General features: G+C 42.5%; 1 protein-coding gene across 1 annotated transcript in view; it reads right to left on the bottom strand.

Moving 5' to 3' along the window:
• LOC120913585 (endothelin receptor type B-like) overlaps window positions 1–16,681 on the bottom strand; it is a 35,231-nt gene that overhangs the window by 8,644 nt on the left and 9,906 nt on the right. Inside the window, exons 2-4 of the mRNA XM_040323623.1 lie at window positions 9,369–9,901; window positions 4,287–4,399; window positions 1,246–1,450 (exon numbers count right to left, since the gene is read on the bottom strand). Coding sequence (XP_040179557.1) covers window positions 1,246–1,450; window positions 4,287–4,399; window positions 9,369–9,824 — 774 coding nt within the window. The 5' untranslated portion in view covers window positions 9,825–9,901. The remainder of the gene's footprint in view (window positions 1–1,245; window positions 1,451–4,286; window positions 4,400–9,368; window positions 9,902–16,681) is intronic.

Here is a 16,681-nt window from a genome sequence, read left to right as displayed (position 1 = left end):
CAGCTGTGCATAGGAACCAATCAGCTTCCAGGTTTTATTGCTAAAACTTAACCGCTTGCCAACCAGCCACCGTCATTATACGGCGGCAGGTTGGCACGGCTGCACGAATCGCCATAGGTGTACATCGGCCGCTTTAAGAGAAATAGCAGACAGATTCCCGTTCTGACAGGGGAGGAAAGAGAGATCTGCTGTTCCTAGTGATCAGGAATAGCAATCTATCTCTACTCCCAGTCAGTCCACTCCACCCACAGTTAGAAACACCTCCCTAGGGAACACTTAACCCCTTGATTACCCCCTAGTATTAACCCCTTCCCTGACAGTGTCATTTGAACAATAATCAGTAGCTTTTTAGCTCTAATTGCTTTATAAATGTCACTGGTCCCAAAAAAATGTCAAAAGTGTCCGATCTGTCTGCCGCAATGTTGCAGTCCCATTAACAAATGCCATTAGTAGTACAAAAAATAATAATAATAAAAATGCCATAAATATATCCCCTATTTTGTAGATGCTGTAACTTTTGCGCAAACCAATCAATATACGCTTATTGTGATTTTTTACCAAAAATATGTAGAATACATACATACATACATATTGGCCTAAACTGATGATAAAATTCATTTTTTTTTGTTTTCTTGGGGGATATTCATTATAGCAAAAAGTAAAAAATATATATATTTTTTCAAAATTGTCGGTCTCTTGGTGATCAAATACCACCAAAAGAAAGCTCTATTTGTGGGAAAAAAGGACATAAATTGTGTTTGTTTACAACGCCACATGACTGCGCAATTTTCAGTTAAAGCAACGCAGTGCCATATGGCAAAAAATGGCCTGGTCATTAAGGGGGTAAATCCTTGCGGGACTGAAGTGGTTAGTTGAACTGAAAAGCTGAAGTTAATAACTGCTTGGTTGCTATGCCAGCTGCACCAGATTCTGTGTGCACCAGTTTTAGTAAATCTCCCCCATTGTGTACATGCCATGTTAGTTGAATAGGAACAGTGGGAAATATGGGAAAAAAAGTAGAAAGGAAGTAGAAAAAAGGAGGTAAGCAGGTTTCAAGTTGGGTAAAAGGCTTGTTTCCAGTTGTGAGTGGACATGTCTTACCCAGGGTTTCCAAAATTATGAGAACTGGAAAGAGGACACAATAAGATCTCACACAATAAGGAGCAGAAAATCAAGATTAGAAATACTATAAGGGCAAAGATCTATCAAAGCTGTGGTGCCTGAAATATTATCCACAATACTTACCTTTAAAAAAGGAGAATCTTGCTCTTTTGGCAACATGCAGACCCGCATAATTTGTCCCTTAAAATCCAGTTCGACCAAGTCAAAGCCAATGGCTTCTGGGACAGCCAAGAGGATTGCCACAGCCCAGATTAAAGTGAGTTCTATGGCCTTCCAAACTGGAATTCCAATGCCCTGTATTCGGTTCCAAGAAGCCACAGCTCGATACCTGTAGAAGGGTTAGATACTATTGATTATAGTTTATCTGCTATTATTTCACAGTGATCATGAAAAGGTTTTTTTTTTTTATATTAAAGCCCGTTTTATGCTTTCCTGAACAAATTAATTATTCATGCTAAAAAAGGGATTAATATTCCTAATAAGCTTATAGAATGTTTAAACTAATGAACAAAAATGTGGTATATTGCAGCTTATCAGACCTTAAAGTAGAGGTTCACCCTAATTTACATGTATATCTGATCAGCTGTTCCCCCTGACCGCCAGGGGGAACAGCCGTCAATCACCTGGCCGACCTCTCAGATGACAATCCCCCTAGGCATAGAAACGCCTACTCCCGCGGGGAGAAGTACATTGAAAACATGGATTACAAGGTACGTAAAGGATAAAAAAATAAATAAATTCCGGACTGTACTTCTTACAACTATAAGGGAGTTGGTCAGATGTAAATATATTAGGGTGAACCTCCGCTTTAAATGTGATGACTGTATTAGATTTATTTTTTCTTGCTTTTTACTTTCAATAATTTTATTGATTTTTTAAACAATAACGATAAGAATATCAAGTACAAAATGGAAAACCAATTACAATGTCTTTGTACATTTCCAACACATTCTGGTATATTGGTAGTACGAATGGAGCTTACGAACAATTTATGAGGATATTTATTTTTCTTGCTTTTTATCCTTTTTTTTTTTACCTGGTGACTTTGAAAGGAACACACTTCCTGTTCGGGGGTGAAAACGCTCCCTCGCTGTACTGTATCTGTGGAGGAGCAGATTTGACACCCTAGGTTGCTCTTGAAGAATGCACACTCTATTTGCCTTTAGTCAGTCAAACACAAGGCTTCTGACAGTATCAACTGGTATGTTTCTGTATTTCTAGAATATATACTTAGGGAAATCTCAGGATCTGTGATCTAAAACCTCTTATACCACTCATCCTACCATTACGCCACAGTAAATGGTTTAGAATCCAAATAAAATTTCAATGAGCTGCCGCCACTTTAAATAAAACGTGTATCAAACTAAAATCACCTAAAACATATACGGTAAAGAGCGGCGCTGTACAGTGAAAAACTGATCTCAGACTGACCTAAAACATAAATAAAACATCATAAACAAATATAATATAATCTCAAAACCATAAAAAGACGATGTGTTTCGCCCGTCGAGTTCCTCGGTCGTGTGTACGAGGCTTCAGGGTTACGGACATCAGTAACAATCTCCAGCCATTAGAAGTGAATCCCAAATCATTCTTAATGCTGCATGGCTGATTAGAAGTACACTGTGTGCTTTCTCTGAACTACAGGATTTGTAGAAAGAAAAAAGCAGACCCAGTCACTCCCCTTTGTTACCTCCGTACTCCTCAGCTCACGTTTCGCTCCCCAACCAAGGCAGACACGCCTCCCTATTGCTATAGAAAATATATCGTACTTAGCTTAGACAAAGAAAACAAATGCAACCACCACATCTAAAGACTGGTAAAGTGCAATATATAACTTTTTTTGTCTTGAGTTTAGTAAAATACTTAAAGTGTAGACACCCGTGACCTAACACTAACCTGTTTAGCTCTGCAAAGAAAAAATTGTATACATACCTTTTCTGAAGCCAATCCGGGAGCTGACAGCTCAGTGTGGGATCAGGTCCGATCAGCTTCAGAAAAGGTATGTATACAGATTTTTTCTTTACACGGCTAGATAGGTTAGTGTTAGATTGTAGGTGTCTATAGACACAGGGATTTTAGTTTTAGCATGGACTTAGGCCTTGTACACACGACCGAGAATCTCGTTGTAAAAGAAACGTTGTTTTCCTCGACAAGGTTCTTGTCAGGCTTGACAAGAATCTTGTCAAGCTTTCCTTGCATACACACTATCAAGACAAAATCTTGTTGTTCTCAAACGCGGTGACGTACAACACGTACGACGGCACTATAAAGGGGAAGTTTGATTCCACTGGCTGCTTTTGCTAATCTCATGTTACCGCGTGTTAAGTAAAAGTTTGGTGAGAGACGATTCACGCTTTTCAGTCTGTTACAGCGTGACAAATGTGCTATCTCCATTACGAACGCTACTTTTACCGAAGGTGCGTTCCCGTCTCATACTTTATTCTGAGCATGCGCGGGTTTCCAAGCATACACACGAACATGTTTCTCGTCGTAAACCAGCCCGACGAGAAACACGACGAGGAAATTGAGACTCCCAACGAGAAAAAAGAGAGCATGTTCTCTTTTTTCTTGTCGAGATCCACAACAGTTTTTTCGACGAAAAACATACACACGACCGTTTTTCTAGGCAAAAATGCTCTGCCAGCATTTTTCTTGATGGATTTTGCCAAGGAAAACGGTCGTGTGTACGAGGCCTCAGACTTTAATTTTCTAGGGTGGCAACGTTCACACACTGTACAGTATATATGGAGGAGTAGTACTGTCACCCCAGGAAAAGAAGTGTGTGGGCTACAAAATACTTACCTGCTCCTCATCTACATAGAGGGAGGTGTTCTGTAGCTCACAAACATAACTGATAAAAGTAACTGATAAGAGGCACAAGAAGTTATCAGCTCACTAAATTTCCCAAAGAACTGTTGTTTTTTTGCACTTATCAAACAGATATAATATAATGCTTTCAATGGTTTATTTAGCAGACCAAAGCGCAGCAAATAAAAGAGGTTCATTATTAGGGTTTATATACAATTTGTGGCATAAGAGGCTGTTTTAGGAGCCAAAATATTGCTAAAAAGCTAGTATCTTTGCAGGACCATTCTCATTGCCAAGTGCATTATCTCCATCTTACTGTGTGAATATTGGAATACAAAAGCTTGAAATGTTACCTGTCTATGCTCAGGGCACATAAACTCAGGACTGTGACACCCACCGAAGCCTTCTGGATAAATGGAACCAGCTTGCACACGTGAACCCCAAATGGCCAGTTTCCAGCTAGAAGCTGCAATCATATAGACATTATTTCAGACAGGTAAGTGGTTCTGTAATTCCAATTCTGAATGCCAAGCATGTTTGACAATTTACAAATACATAATGTTGAATGCAATTTTTTACAGGAAGCAAGTTCAAGTTTCTTTCTAAGGTCATTTTGGTTTTGGGCAGGTGCTGTTGAGTTGATTCATTCAATGGCATCATAACTCTTGGGTAAGTGACAACATTGGAAGTTTCCAGTGAACTGCTTTCTTTGACCATTACACATAAACATGTTGGGAAATTCTCTGTCTCTCTCTTATTCCTCCAAAGGGCCGCCATCAGGGGGGTAGAGGCAGTACACCTGTAAGTGGTCCGGAGGTTCCCAGGGGCCCGCATGGCATTCCCCTTTTTTTTTTGTAAGGGGCCCGGATGGCAACCCCCCTTTTTTAATATATTTTTTTATTTATTTTATATATATATATATATATATATATATATATATATATATATATACACATATACATATATATATATATATATATATATATATATATATATATATATATATATATATATATATGTATATATATATGTATGTATATATATTTTTTTTATTAAAGGGTCCGGAGGTCCCCAGGGCCCCGGAGGCCAACCCCCTTTTTTTTTATAAAAAAATATTTACGATATATATGCCAAAAATGTCTAATAGAGACAATTGTATTTAATGCAATTTATATATACTATAGCCTAATGCCCCATACACATGATCGGAAATTCCGACAGCAAAAGTCCGATGTGAGCTTTTGAACGAAAATTCCGACCGTGTGTATGCTCCATCGGACTTTTGCTGTCGGAATTTCTGCCAACAAAAGATTGAGAGTTGGTTCTCAAATTTTCAGACGGAAAAAATTCCCATCGGAAAATCCGATCATCTGTAGCAATTCCGACATGTACATTTCGGACGCATGCTCGGAAACAATTCGACACATGCTTGGAAGCATTAAACTTAATTTTCTCGGCTCGTCGTAGTGTTGTACGTGACCGCGTTCTTGCCGGTCGGAAATTCAGAGAACTTTTGTGTGACCGTGTGTATGCAAACCAAGCTTGAGCGGAATTCCATCAGAAAAACCATCCAAGGTTTTTCCAACGGAAAATCCAATCGTGTGTACGCGGCATAACAGTACGGGTGCAGGGAGTATTTTTATGTTTCCCAGAGTTGGGCTTTAATGTCAAAGATAAAATTTGAATTGCAATAAACCTAAGGGCTTTGCCACGGATGCCTCTAATTTGACCTCAAGTTCTCAACCTTCTGAGAAAATGAGTCATTCAAAACAGCAAGGGATAAGATTATGGGAAATCCTAGTTACAATGAGAATATTGTTGTCACGGGTTCAAGGGAGAGAATGTGTTAGTTAAAAAAAAAAAAAAAACTGGCTGCAAATTTATATTTAAAGTTAATTGTATATTAAAGTATTTTTGCAATTTGCAGCCAAATATGGATAATATTTGTTTTATTTTTGTTACATTTCTGTACTGTGCAGGCAGATCTTATTATCAGCCATAACTAGATTCGAACAATGTTTGTTCTAGGAAAATGTTAAAGATCTCAAGACTTGGTTTCTGCACTGTATGTTAATGCACAAAAAAAAAAAAATGTCCTTACTTCTGTCCCTTATATTGACATACTTTTAAAGCAATAGAAGCTGCCTATGTATAAATATGCTATAAAAAAAACAACTAAAAAGGTAGGCAGTATAGCTCTTTAAATTATTTCTAGTCATGCTATGTGAATAGAAACGCAGGACAATCATGATTGGGGTTTTTCAAATTTGACCGGAAAAGTACAAATACACTTTAACTCCCAAAGGCCACTACCAGCTATCTATGTCTAAGGTCTATGTCTTAAAGTATATGGCAGTCAGTAGATTTGTACACAATAAAAAACACTACTACCTTTGTTGGAAAATATTTAGCTACGGCCTTTATTATTGGCTTTAATAAATAAATCTTTAAAAGTTCAACTTTAATAATACGTAAAACAGCTCAGCCACTACAGCTCTAGCTGTATAATAAAAATAAAGGGGAAACTCCCCCTTAAAAGGTGACACCAGCCACATAATAAAGTGAAAACCGCGACAAAGGGAGGGCGGGAGTAAACACCACAGCTGATGATACTGAGGCGATTCAGCCTCTAGGGCTCTGAATCCCCCTTTTTATTTAGGAATTCTCCACAGAAAACCCCTTAGCTGCACAGATACAGTGGTCACCTGACCAGCATAGGGCAGCCAAGGGCCAATGGGAATGCTCCCCGCACTTTTCCAGACTTGAGGGCAGAGCTTTTTTTCTCAGAAAATAGGTGCAGGAACTCAACCACGACCCGTTCAGATTTCACAAACAGTAGAAGGGTCTTAACCAGTTCCCGACCTCCTCATGTACATTTACGTCAGCAGAATGGCACGGACAGGCACATCCACGTACCTGTACGTCCTCTGCTAGACGTGGGTGGGGGGTCCGATCGGGACCCCCCCCGGTACATGCGGAGGTCGGGTCCGCTCGGGGAGCGATCCGGGACGACGGCGCGGCTATTTGTTTTTAGCCGCTCCGTCGCGATCGCTCCCCGGAGCTGAAGAACGGGGAGAGCCGTGTGTAAACACGGATTCCCCGTGCTTCACTGTGGCGGCGCATCGATCGAGTGATCCCTTATATAGGGAAGACTCGATCGATGGTGTCAGTCCTACAGCCACACCCCCCTACACTAGTAAACACACACTAGGTGATCCCTAAATGTTACAGCGCCCCCTGTGTTTAACTCCCAAACTGCAACTGTCATTTTCACAATAAAGAATGCAATTTAAATGCATTTTTTGCTGTGAAAATGACAATGGTCCCAAAAATGTGTCAAAATTGTCCGAAGTGTCCTCCATAATGTCGCAGTCACGAAAAAAATCTCTGATCGCCGCCATTACTAGTAAAAAAAATAAAAAAAATAAAAATGCAAAAAAACTATCCCCTATTTTGTAAACGCTATAAATTTTGCGCAAACCAACCGATAAATGATTATTGCGATTTTTTTTACCAAAAATAGGTAGAAGAATACGTATCGGCCTAAACTGAGGAAAAAAAAAATTTTATATATGTTTTTGGGGGATATTTATTACAGCAAAAAGTAAAAAATATTGCATTTTTTTTTAAATTGTCGCTCTATTTTTGTTTATAGCGCAAAAAATAAAAACCGCAGAGGTGATCAAATACCACCAAAAGAAAGCTCTATTTGTGGGGAAAAAATGACGCCAATTTTGTTTGGGAGCCACGTCGCACGACCGCGCAATTGTCTGTTAAAGCGACGCAGTCCCGAACTGTAAAAACCCCTTAGGTCTTTAGCCAGCATATTGGTCCGGGGCTTAAGTGGTTAAAGGGGCATTAAATACCAGAATTGCATTACATACAGAGTGCAGAGTTCAGGGGGTTACAAAGCTGTCACTTGTGAACACAGAAACCAGACTTCTGTGTTTACAAGTGATTGTGGTGAGCAGGCACCAAAGGGTCTGAGCCGGAGGTGGTGGAACTGAGTTCCCCCAAGTTCCCCCTGAAAAAAAGCCCTGCTTGAGGGGGTTACCCAATAGCAAACTAGCAACCCCTTATACTGTCTAGCTACAGCCAAGGGGAACTCTTCCCACAAATTCTGCTCTGAGGGGAGTCTAGAAACCTCTGCTGCCGCAATCCCATGAGGCAATCGCCAATGGGAACTCTTACCGCAAATTCTGCTCTGAGGGGAGTCTAGAAACCTCTGCTGCCGCAATCCCATGAGGCAAGAGAGGCTTAAAGGGGTTGTAAAGGTAAAATATTTTTCCCTAAATAGCTTCCTTTACCTTAGTGCAGTCCTCCTTCACTTACCTCATCCTTCCATTTTGCTTTTAAATGTCCTTATTTCTTCTGAGAAATCCTCACTTCCTGTTCTTCTGTCTGTAACTACACACAGTAATGCAAGGCTTTCTCCCTGGTGTGGAGAAAGCCTCTTGAGGGGGGGAGGGGGCGAGCAGGAGGGTCAGGACACTCTCTACTTTGCAGATAGAGAAAGGGGCTGTGTGTTAGTGGGCGTCCTGACACTCCTGCGGGTGGAGAGGGGGTGGAGAGCGGGTGGAGAGGGGGCGGAGAGCGGAGCAGAGCAGTCCTCGAGTATAAAGGAGAGCTGCTGCCGCTGCCGCCTAGTCCCCTAAGAGAAAGCCAAGCCCCCCCGCCGCTGCCGACATCTAGTTAATTTGCGGTTGGGGAACATAACAGCTTTCATTTGAATAGCTGTATGTTCCCCGCCTCGTCATGTATAGCCCCTCCCCCTTGTCTGGAAACTTTGATAGGCAGATCACCCGTCCCAGGATTGGACGGGTGATCTGTCTATCAAAGTGCCCGGGCAAGGGGGAGTGTCTATACATGACGAGGCGCGGCGGGGAACACACAGCTATTCAAATGAAAGCTGGTATGTTCCCCAAGCGCAAATTAACTAGATGTCGGCAGCGGCGGGGGGGCTTGGCTTTCTCTTAGGGGACACACGGCTGTATTTAGGGACATGGCTGCATTATGGACATCGCTGCATTATGGACATGGCTGAATTTAGGGACATGGCTGAATTTAGGGACACGGCTGAATTTAGGGACAAGGCTGCATTATGGACAAGGCTGCATTTAGGGACATGGCTGAATTTAGGGACAAGGCTGAATTTAGGGACATAGCTGAATTTAGGGACAAGGCTGAATTTAGGGACAAGGCTGAATTTAGGGACAAGACTGCATTTAGGGACAAGACTGCATTTGGGGACACATGGCTGCATTTTAAAAAAAAGTATCGGTAATCGGTATTGGCGAGTACATGAAAAAAAGTATCGGTACTTGTATTCGGTCCTAAAAAAGTGGTATCGGGACAACCCTAGTATTAATACACTGAAATATGGCATATGTATAGAGAGAATAGCTTTAAAACAATAAATGTAAATTCATACAAACCTTATAAATATTGATAGGAATAGCTATTAGTATGTATAAAAGATCTCCCAGTGCCAGGCTGGCGATAAGTACATTGGGACCATTCCTCATGCATTTATTCTTGTAAATAATTCTTAGAAGTGTTGAATTTCCGACAATCCCCACCAGGAAAATGACACAGGACAATATGGTGGTGACATACTTAAATGCATGCTGGATTTTAAACTGGGAGAGACAAGGCGGTGGTCTTTGTGGTGGCATATTTCCAATATGAACTTCAGACTGTTGACTTCCATTGGTGCTTTGGTTTGTGCCCACACTGCCCAGTTGTATAATGTGCCCAGCTTTTTCCTGATTTAATGTCTGTGACAGCTCTGAGATTTCATCCAGATTCTGTGGGGTTGGGGAATACTGGCTGTAAGCACCACAAATTAGGCATGCTATCCACACTAGGGCCAAGGTGGCAGGAGACATCATGTGCTGGTCTGGAGCTTGAGTTTTAGAATGATCTTGAAATTACGGCTGAAAGGGGCTCAGTTGTCCAGCAAACAAGCCTGTTAATACAGAATGAAATAGTTGTAAGTGTGAATCTCCCCAGCAGAATTAGAAATAAAAATACAAATATATGACAGACATCAGAGACACTTTAAAGCCCTGTGCACACGATCGGTTTGTCTGATGAAAACAGACCGATGGACCGTTTTCATCGGACAAACCGATTGTGTGTGGGCCCCATCGGTTTGTTTTCCATTGGTGAAAAAAAATAGAACATGTTTTAAAATTTTCCTATGGGTAAAAAAACGATAGAAAAAAACGTCCATCGGTCAAAAATCCATGCATGCTCAGAATCAAGTCGACGCATGCTCGGAAGCATTGAACTTCATTTTTCTCAGCACGTTGTAGTGTTTTACGTCACCGCGTTGGATACGGTCAGATTTTTGACTGATGGTGTGTAGGCAAGACTGATGAAAGTCAGCTTCATTGGATATCCGACGAAAAAATCCACCGGATTAGATTCCATCAGATATCCAATCGTGTGTACAGGGCTTAAGGCTCCATGCACACTGGGCTTAAAAAAAACGTCTGTTCTCTTTGGAGTAAAAAACGTCCATATAGAGCATTTTTTGTACAAAGTTTAGAGGCGTTTAGGAGAGTTTTAATTTTTTTCTCCAATCAGAAACGTGAATGAGAAGATTTTTTTCCTGCCTCTAAACGTTGTTCTCAAAATATGCCTTCTAATGTCCTAGCATACATGGACATATAGGATAACATTGAGTTTCTTCTACAGGCAGAACACAAAATTCCTGTAGAAGCAACTTTTTTTATGCCAGTGTGCAGCCCTGAGTTCCTGGCTACAAACAGATGAACAGCCTGGTGCTCAACTAATATATAAAAAATAAAATAAAAAAAACAAGAAAAAAAAACAAACAAAATGAAATTAAAGTCAATTAGACAAGAAAGTGTCATACTAACCATTGATATACCACTAGGGGTTTCAATCTGTCAATCATGCAAAGCTCTCCTAGCACATCACTCATCTTTCCTGACAGTTAAAAGCCTCAAGAACAGTGCCACAGGACCATTTATCCCACCAGCAGCCTATCCAGAGCCAATTATGGTGGTGCCACCTGTTGGTAAATTTATTTGACAATTTCCTATGATGGTATGTGTTTTTTCCCCGAATAAGGGTATCATTGACCATTTGAATCCACTGCGCCTCCCTCGGGGTGCGGGCTGATAGCCACAAACGGGCAATCAGCTTCCTGGCTAAATATAGAAGCCTTGTGAGGGCAATGTGTACCGAAGGGAGGTACAGGTCTTCATCTAGGCTACCTAGCAAACACATTAGTGGTTCCACCGCAAGTTGAACTTGATATACACTGTTTATTCTAGCAACAACGCAATTTCAGTACCTCACTAGCTTGGGCATCGCCAGAGCATATGAATTAGATTACCCGGGTGGGCCTGGCATTTGGGACCAGGGGCGGACTGACCATTTGGGCAATCGGGCACTGCCCGAGGGCCCCATGCCACAAGGGGGCCCCATCAGGATTGCCAGCCTCAGTAAAACCAGGGACAGCATGTAAAAATCTGTCCCTGAAATGTCCCTTACCGACATTCTTTTGGTCTAAAAATCCCAAGATTATAGCTGTCCCGCCTCTCCAGTACCTTCTCAGGCCTCGTACACACGACCGTTTTCCTCAACAGAATAAATCAAGAAACTTGGTGGCAGAAGTTTTTTGCCGAGGAAAACAGTCGTGTGTATGTTTTTCATCGAGAAAACTGTTGAGGAACTCGATGAGAAAAAAAGAGAATAAGTTCTCTTTTATCTCGACGGGCTGGTTTTCGACAAAAAACACGTTTGTGTGTATGCTTAGAAACCCGCACATGCTCAGAAGGGTGGCGCCAGTGGAATCAAACTTCCCCTTTATAGTGCCGTCGTACGTGTTTTACGTCACCGCGTTTGAGAACGACGAGATTTTTGTCTTGATAGTGTGTACGCAAAGAAAGCTTGTCAAGTTTCTCGACAAGCCTAACAAGGAACTCGTAGAGGAAAACAATGTTTTATTTACGACGAGTTCCTCGGTCGTGTGTACGACGCCTCAGTGTGTGTATGTATACTGTGTGTGTATATTGTGTGTCTGTGTATGTATACTGTATGTATGTGTGTGTGTGCGTGGGTGTATACAGTACTGTGTGGCCCCATAATCTCCTATTGCCCGGGGGCCCCATAATCTCCTATTGCCCAGGGCCCCATAATCTATTGCCCAAGGGCCCCATGAGTTGTCAGTCTGCCCCTGTTTGGGACATATGGGGGAATCACGCCTACCCCACTTATGTAACTGCACAGGAGTGCGGTATACTCTGTGTAGCATGAAGCCACTGCCATTCCTGGTAAACCGCAACCAATCTCTGATAAAAGGATACTTAAAGCGGGGGTTCACCCTGTTAAAAAAAAAAAAAAATGTTTTTTTTTATTAGACCATTACTTTCGGCATCGTAGCGCGAGCTACGGTATGCCGGTCTTAAATTTTTAATCCCCGTACTCACTGTGCTATCGATGATTGAAGAATCCGGGGGAATGGGCGTTCCTATGGTGAGAGAAGGTGATTGACGGCCGGCCCTGGCACGTCACGCTTCTCCGGAAATAGCCGAAATAGGCTTGGCTATTCACGGCGCCTGCGCATAGCCTGTGCGCAGGCGCTGTGAATAGCCGAGACCTACTCCGGCTGTCTTCGGGGAGCGTGACGTGCCAGAGCCGGCCGTCAATCATCCTCCCTCTCCATAGGCACGCCCATTCCCCGCGGGAGTCGGATTCTTCAATCATCGATAGCACAGTGAGTACGGGGATTAAAAATTTAAGACCGGCATACCGTAGCTCGCGCTACGATGCCGAAAGTAATGGAATAATGAGGTGAAGGAGGGTGAACCACCGCTTTAACATATTGCCTATCCCCCCTATAAGCCACTCTTCTTGGCTGATCTCACTATTTGGTCTTTACATCTCATGTACAGCTGCAAGTAAACTTTGCTTATGTATTACATTTTGGTCTCTCAGATGACTCAATCAAAGCTTGCGTAGGATTCTGTTCTGTTACATATTCACCGGCCGCTATCACATGCACCGCATGGCTTTCTTATCTCCTTGCCATAGTATCCAGCATACAAATAAAGTATCTGTAAAGACGTCCATTGTCTGATTGTCCAAGGTCATAAGTGTCCTGTTTTTCCTGGGGCTCCTCACATGTAGTGCCTAGAAAATCCAAGCTTTGATGACCTGTGGTGAGGAGCCAGTGAATCGGGGAAGAGCAAGACATTGGGCAAAGGAGCACAAGAGAAGCATTGAGTGCAGCGTGCATATCAGCAATACATGCCCTCAGGTACCCATGCTTTATTACTAACCATAAATCTGAACTAAACAGTATAATGAGCAGCATTTAGAAGATTATTCATACAAACACTGTTCCTACAGTATTAAGCACAATGCATGGGTGGATTGGTTCGAAGAGAAGATAATTATCATCATGCGTATTATGTGTAGAAATGTAAGACAAGTCTGCAGTTTTCTAACAAGAATATGTTCATAAGAGTTTTCTTTTTGTAAGAGTGAGTATTGGTGTCTTCATGAATTGAGAGATTCAAAAGACTTTAACCGATTTTTTTAATGTTTTTTTCTCTCAGTTGACTACAAAGTGCTTGTGAACAATGTAGCACACTATCCTTTTTGTGCCTTGACAGTAGGCTAGCCATTGACATCATATAGTGCCTTTCAGACCCGTGAAAGATAATTTACTTAACCACTTCAGCCCTGGACCATTTGGCTAACCAAAGACCAGGCCACTTTTTTGCGATTCGGCACTGCGTTGCTTTCTGTCTGCAGAGGATAGGGCTAAGGGTCCTTTCACACGGAGCGGACCGTTTTTGTGTCCGCTCCGTGTCTATGCGTAACTGATTCTATGAATCAGTCGCATAGATAGAAACAGAGATACGACGGCGTATCAGGAGAAACGAGGTTGTATCTCATTTGTGAATCTGGCCCCAAATTGTTATATTAGCAATGTCAGCAATGTAATGGAGATGAACAAAGGCAGACATTGTAGGCCAGCCTAGAAGGCAGCCATTACTTCCAACGGTCTTTGACTGCTCAGTTCTCAGTCTTAGAACCTGTGGGGGACAGATGCAGAATGGGACTGATGCTGCATCCACCTAGGTACGTATGATTTAAAAAAAAAATATCTCTTTTAACCACTTCCCTACCGTAGGACGTCATATGACGTCCTGTACTTTGTGTGTGGATATCTGAATGATGCCTGCAGCTACAGGCATCATTCAGATATCCTTCTTTTCAGGCGGCGATTCTGCGCACCATAAAAATGATCATAGCGGCGGTTCTGCCACTTGATCGTTCTTATAGGCGGCGGGATGGGACGTCTCCCCTCTCCCATCGCCATCCGGTGCTTCTCTGGGCTCTCCTGTGCCATCGGAGGCCCGGAGAACAAATCACCGCCGTCGGATGGGGAGGATAGAGATGACCGGTGACCAGATGGTCACTGGTCATCTCTATGACCGTTGGAGGCCCAGGCGCGACATTATGACACCACACCCGGGTACCCGGAAGTAAACAAAGTCGCAATCGCGGCTGAAAGCATGAGATCGTGATTTTTTTTTCACGATCTCAGGCTTTCCAGGAGGAGGAGAGATGCGGGGTCTTATTGACCCCGCATCTCTCCATAAAGAGTACCTGTCACACACTATTCCATTTACAAGGGATGGTTACATTCCTTGTAATAGGAATAAAAGTGATACATTTTTTTTTTAAAAAGTGTAAAAATAAAAAAAAAATAAGTAAAAAAAAAATACTAAAACGCCTCTGTACCAAGTAGCTTGCGCTCATAAGTGAACGTGCATGCAAGTCCCACCTACATATGTAAACGCTGTTCAAACCACACATGTGAGGTATCGCCACGTGCGTTAGAGTGAGAGCAATAATTCTAGCAATAGACCTCCTCTGTAACTCTAAACTGGTAACCTGTAAAAAAATAAAAAAATGGAGATTTTTAAGTACCGAAGTTAGGCGCAATTCCATGAGTGTGCGCAATTTTAAAGCGTGACAAGCTAGGTATCTATTTACTTGGCGTAACATCATCTTTCACATTATACAAAGAAATCGGGCTAACTTTACTGTTTTGTTATTTTTTAATTCATGAAACCGTTTTTTCCCCCCAAAAAAAAGGCGTTTGAAAAATGATTGCGCAAATACCGTGCAACATAAAAAGTTGCAACGACCACCACTTTATTCCCTAGGGTGTCTGCTAAAACATATATATAATGTTTGGGGGTCCTGAGTAATTTTGCTAGCAAAAAAATATATGATTTTTACATGAAGGAGAGAAGTGCCAGAATAGGCGCGGTATGGAAGTGGTTAAGGCTTATTTACTGCTTGTTAAGAATATTTAAATAAATGAATGCCAATTGCTTGACCACAAGATGACTTGAATTCCCTTTGCATATAATTCCGCGTGAACGCAGCTTTACCTTATTTACAAAGCTTAGTCATTAATTTTGTATAGTGGTGAGCACTCTATTCCTTTAGTAAACTACTCCATAAAGTTAGAAATTCCTGATTGGTCTGTGAGTAAGAAGTAATGGTTCATATGTCAGTGTTTGATATCCAAAATTAAGATGCAACTTCATCTGGCTTTTTTTTTTTTTTGCTGTCTGGTTCCCCTTTGGGGAGATTTCCATTCTGCCGTGGTGACCACTGTCAGCAGTATCTAGCCCAGGAATGGGCAAACTACGGCCCGCGGGCCGTATACGGCCCGGCAGACCTTTTAATCCGGCCCCCACCCGCGATCTCCTCGTGCCGCGATCGCCGCTAATTGAGGCCGCGGCTTTGCGGCCTATGCTTCGAGGGGGCTGGAGCAGGGTGAGCGCAGATAGGCTGCGGGCGCTCTGCCTCTGGCCACCCCCCCCCTGGGGGATTGGGGAATTCCTCTGAGAGGGCGGTGCCACCTACGTCACTGCCACGGGGAGACACAGGAAAGGAGCTGGCCGGAGGCTGCAGATAACACCGCGGTCACGTGATCACACAGCGCGCAAACAGCGGGATATGGTAAGAGAGGCCAAAAGAATAATTTAAAATCACTGTGCCACCATTGTCACCACTGTACCATGCCAAATGCAGCCACTGTGCCATGCCATCAAACGCAGCCACCGTGCCCATCAATTGTCACCACTGTGCCATGCCATCAAAAGCAATCACTGTGCCATCAATTGTCACCACTGTGCCATGCCAAATGCAGCCACTGTGCCATGCCATCAAACGCAGCCACCGTGCCCATCAATTGTCACCACTGTGCCATGCCATCAAAAGCAATCACTGTGCCATCAATTGTCACCACTGTGCCATGCCAAATGCAGCCACTGTGCCATGACATCAAACGCAGCCACTGTGCCATGAATTGTCACCACTGTGCCATGCCATCAAAAGCAATCACTGTGCCATCAATTGTCACCACTGTGCCATGCCAAATGCAGCCACTGTGCCATGCCATCAAACGCAGCCACCCTGCCCATCAATTGTCACCACTGTGCCATGCCATCAAAAGCAATCACTGTGCCATCAATTGTCACGACTGTGCCATGCCAAATGCAGCCACTGTGCCATGCCATCAAACGCAGCCACTGTGCCATCAATTGTCACCACTGTGCCATGCCATCAAATGCAGCCACTGTGCCATGAATTGTAGTTTTGTAAAATAACTATTTTTATGCTTTTCTACCTTAAATTAATCTAAACATTTAATGTTACAAATTTAAATTTAATTTATATT

Source organism: Rana temporaria, chromosome 9 (assembly GCF_905171775.1).
Source record: "Rana temporaria chromosome 9, aRanTem1.1, whole genome shotgun sequence".
Taxonomy (NCBI): Eukaryota; Metazoa; Chordata; class Amphibia; order Anura; family Ranidae; genus Rana; species Rana temporaria.
Note: the sequence above shows the minus strand (reverse complement) of the source record. Positions and strands in the feature narration are given on the sequence as shown.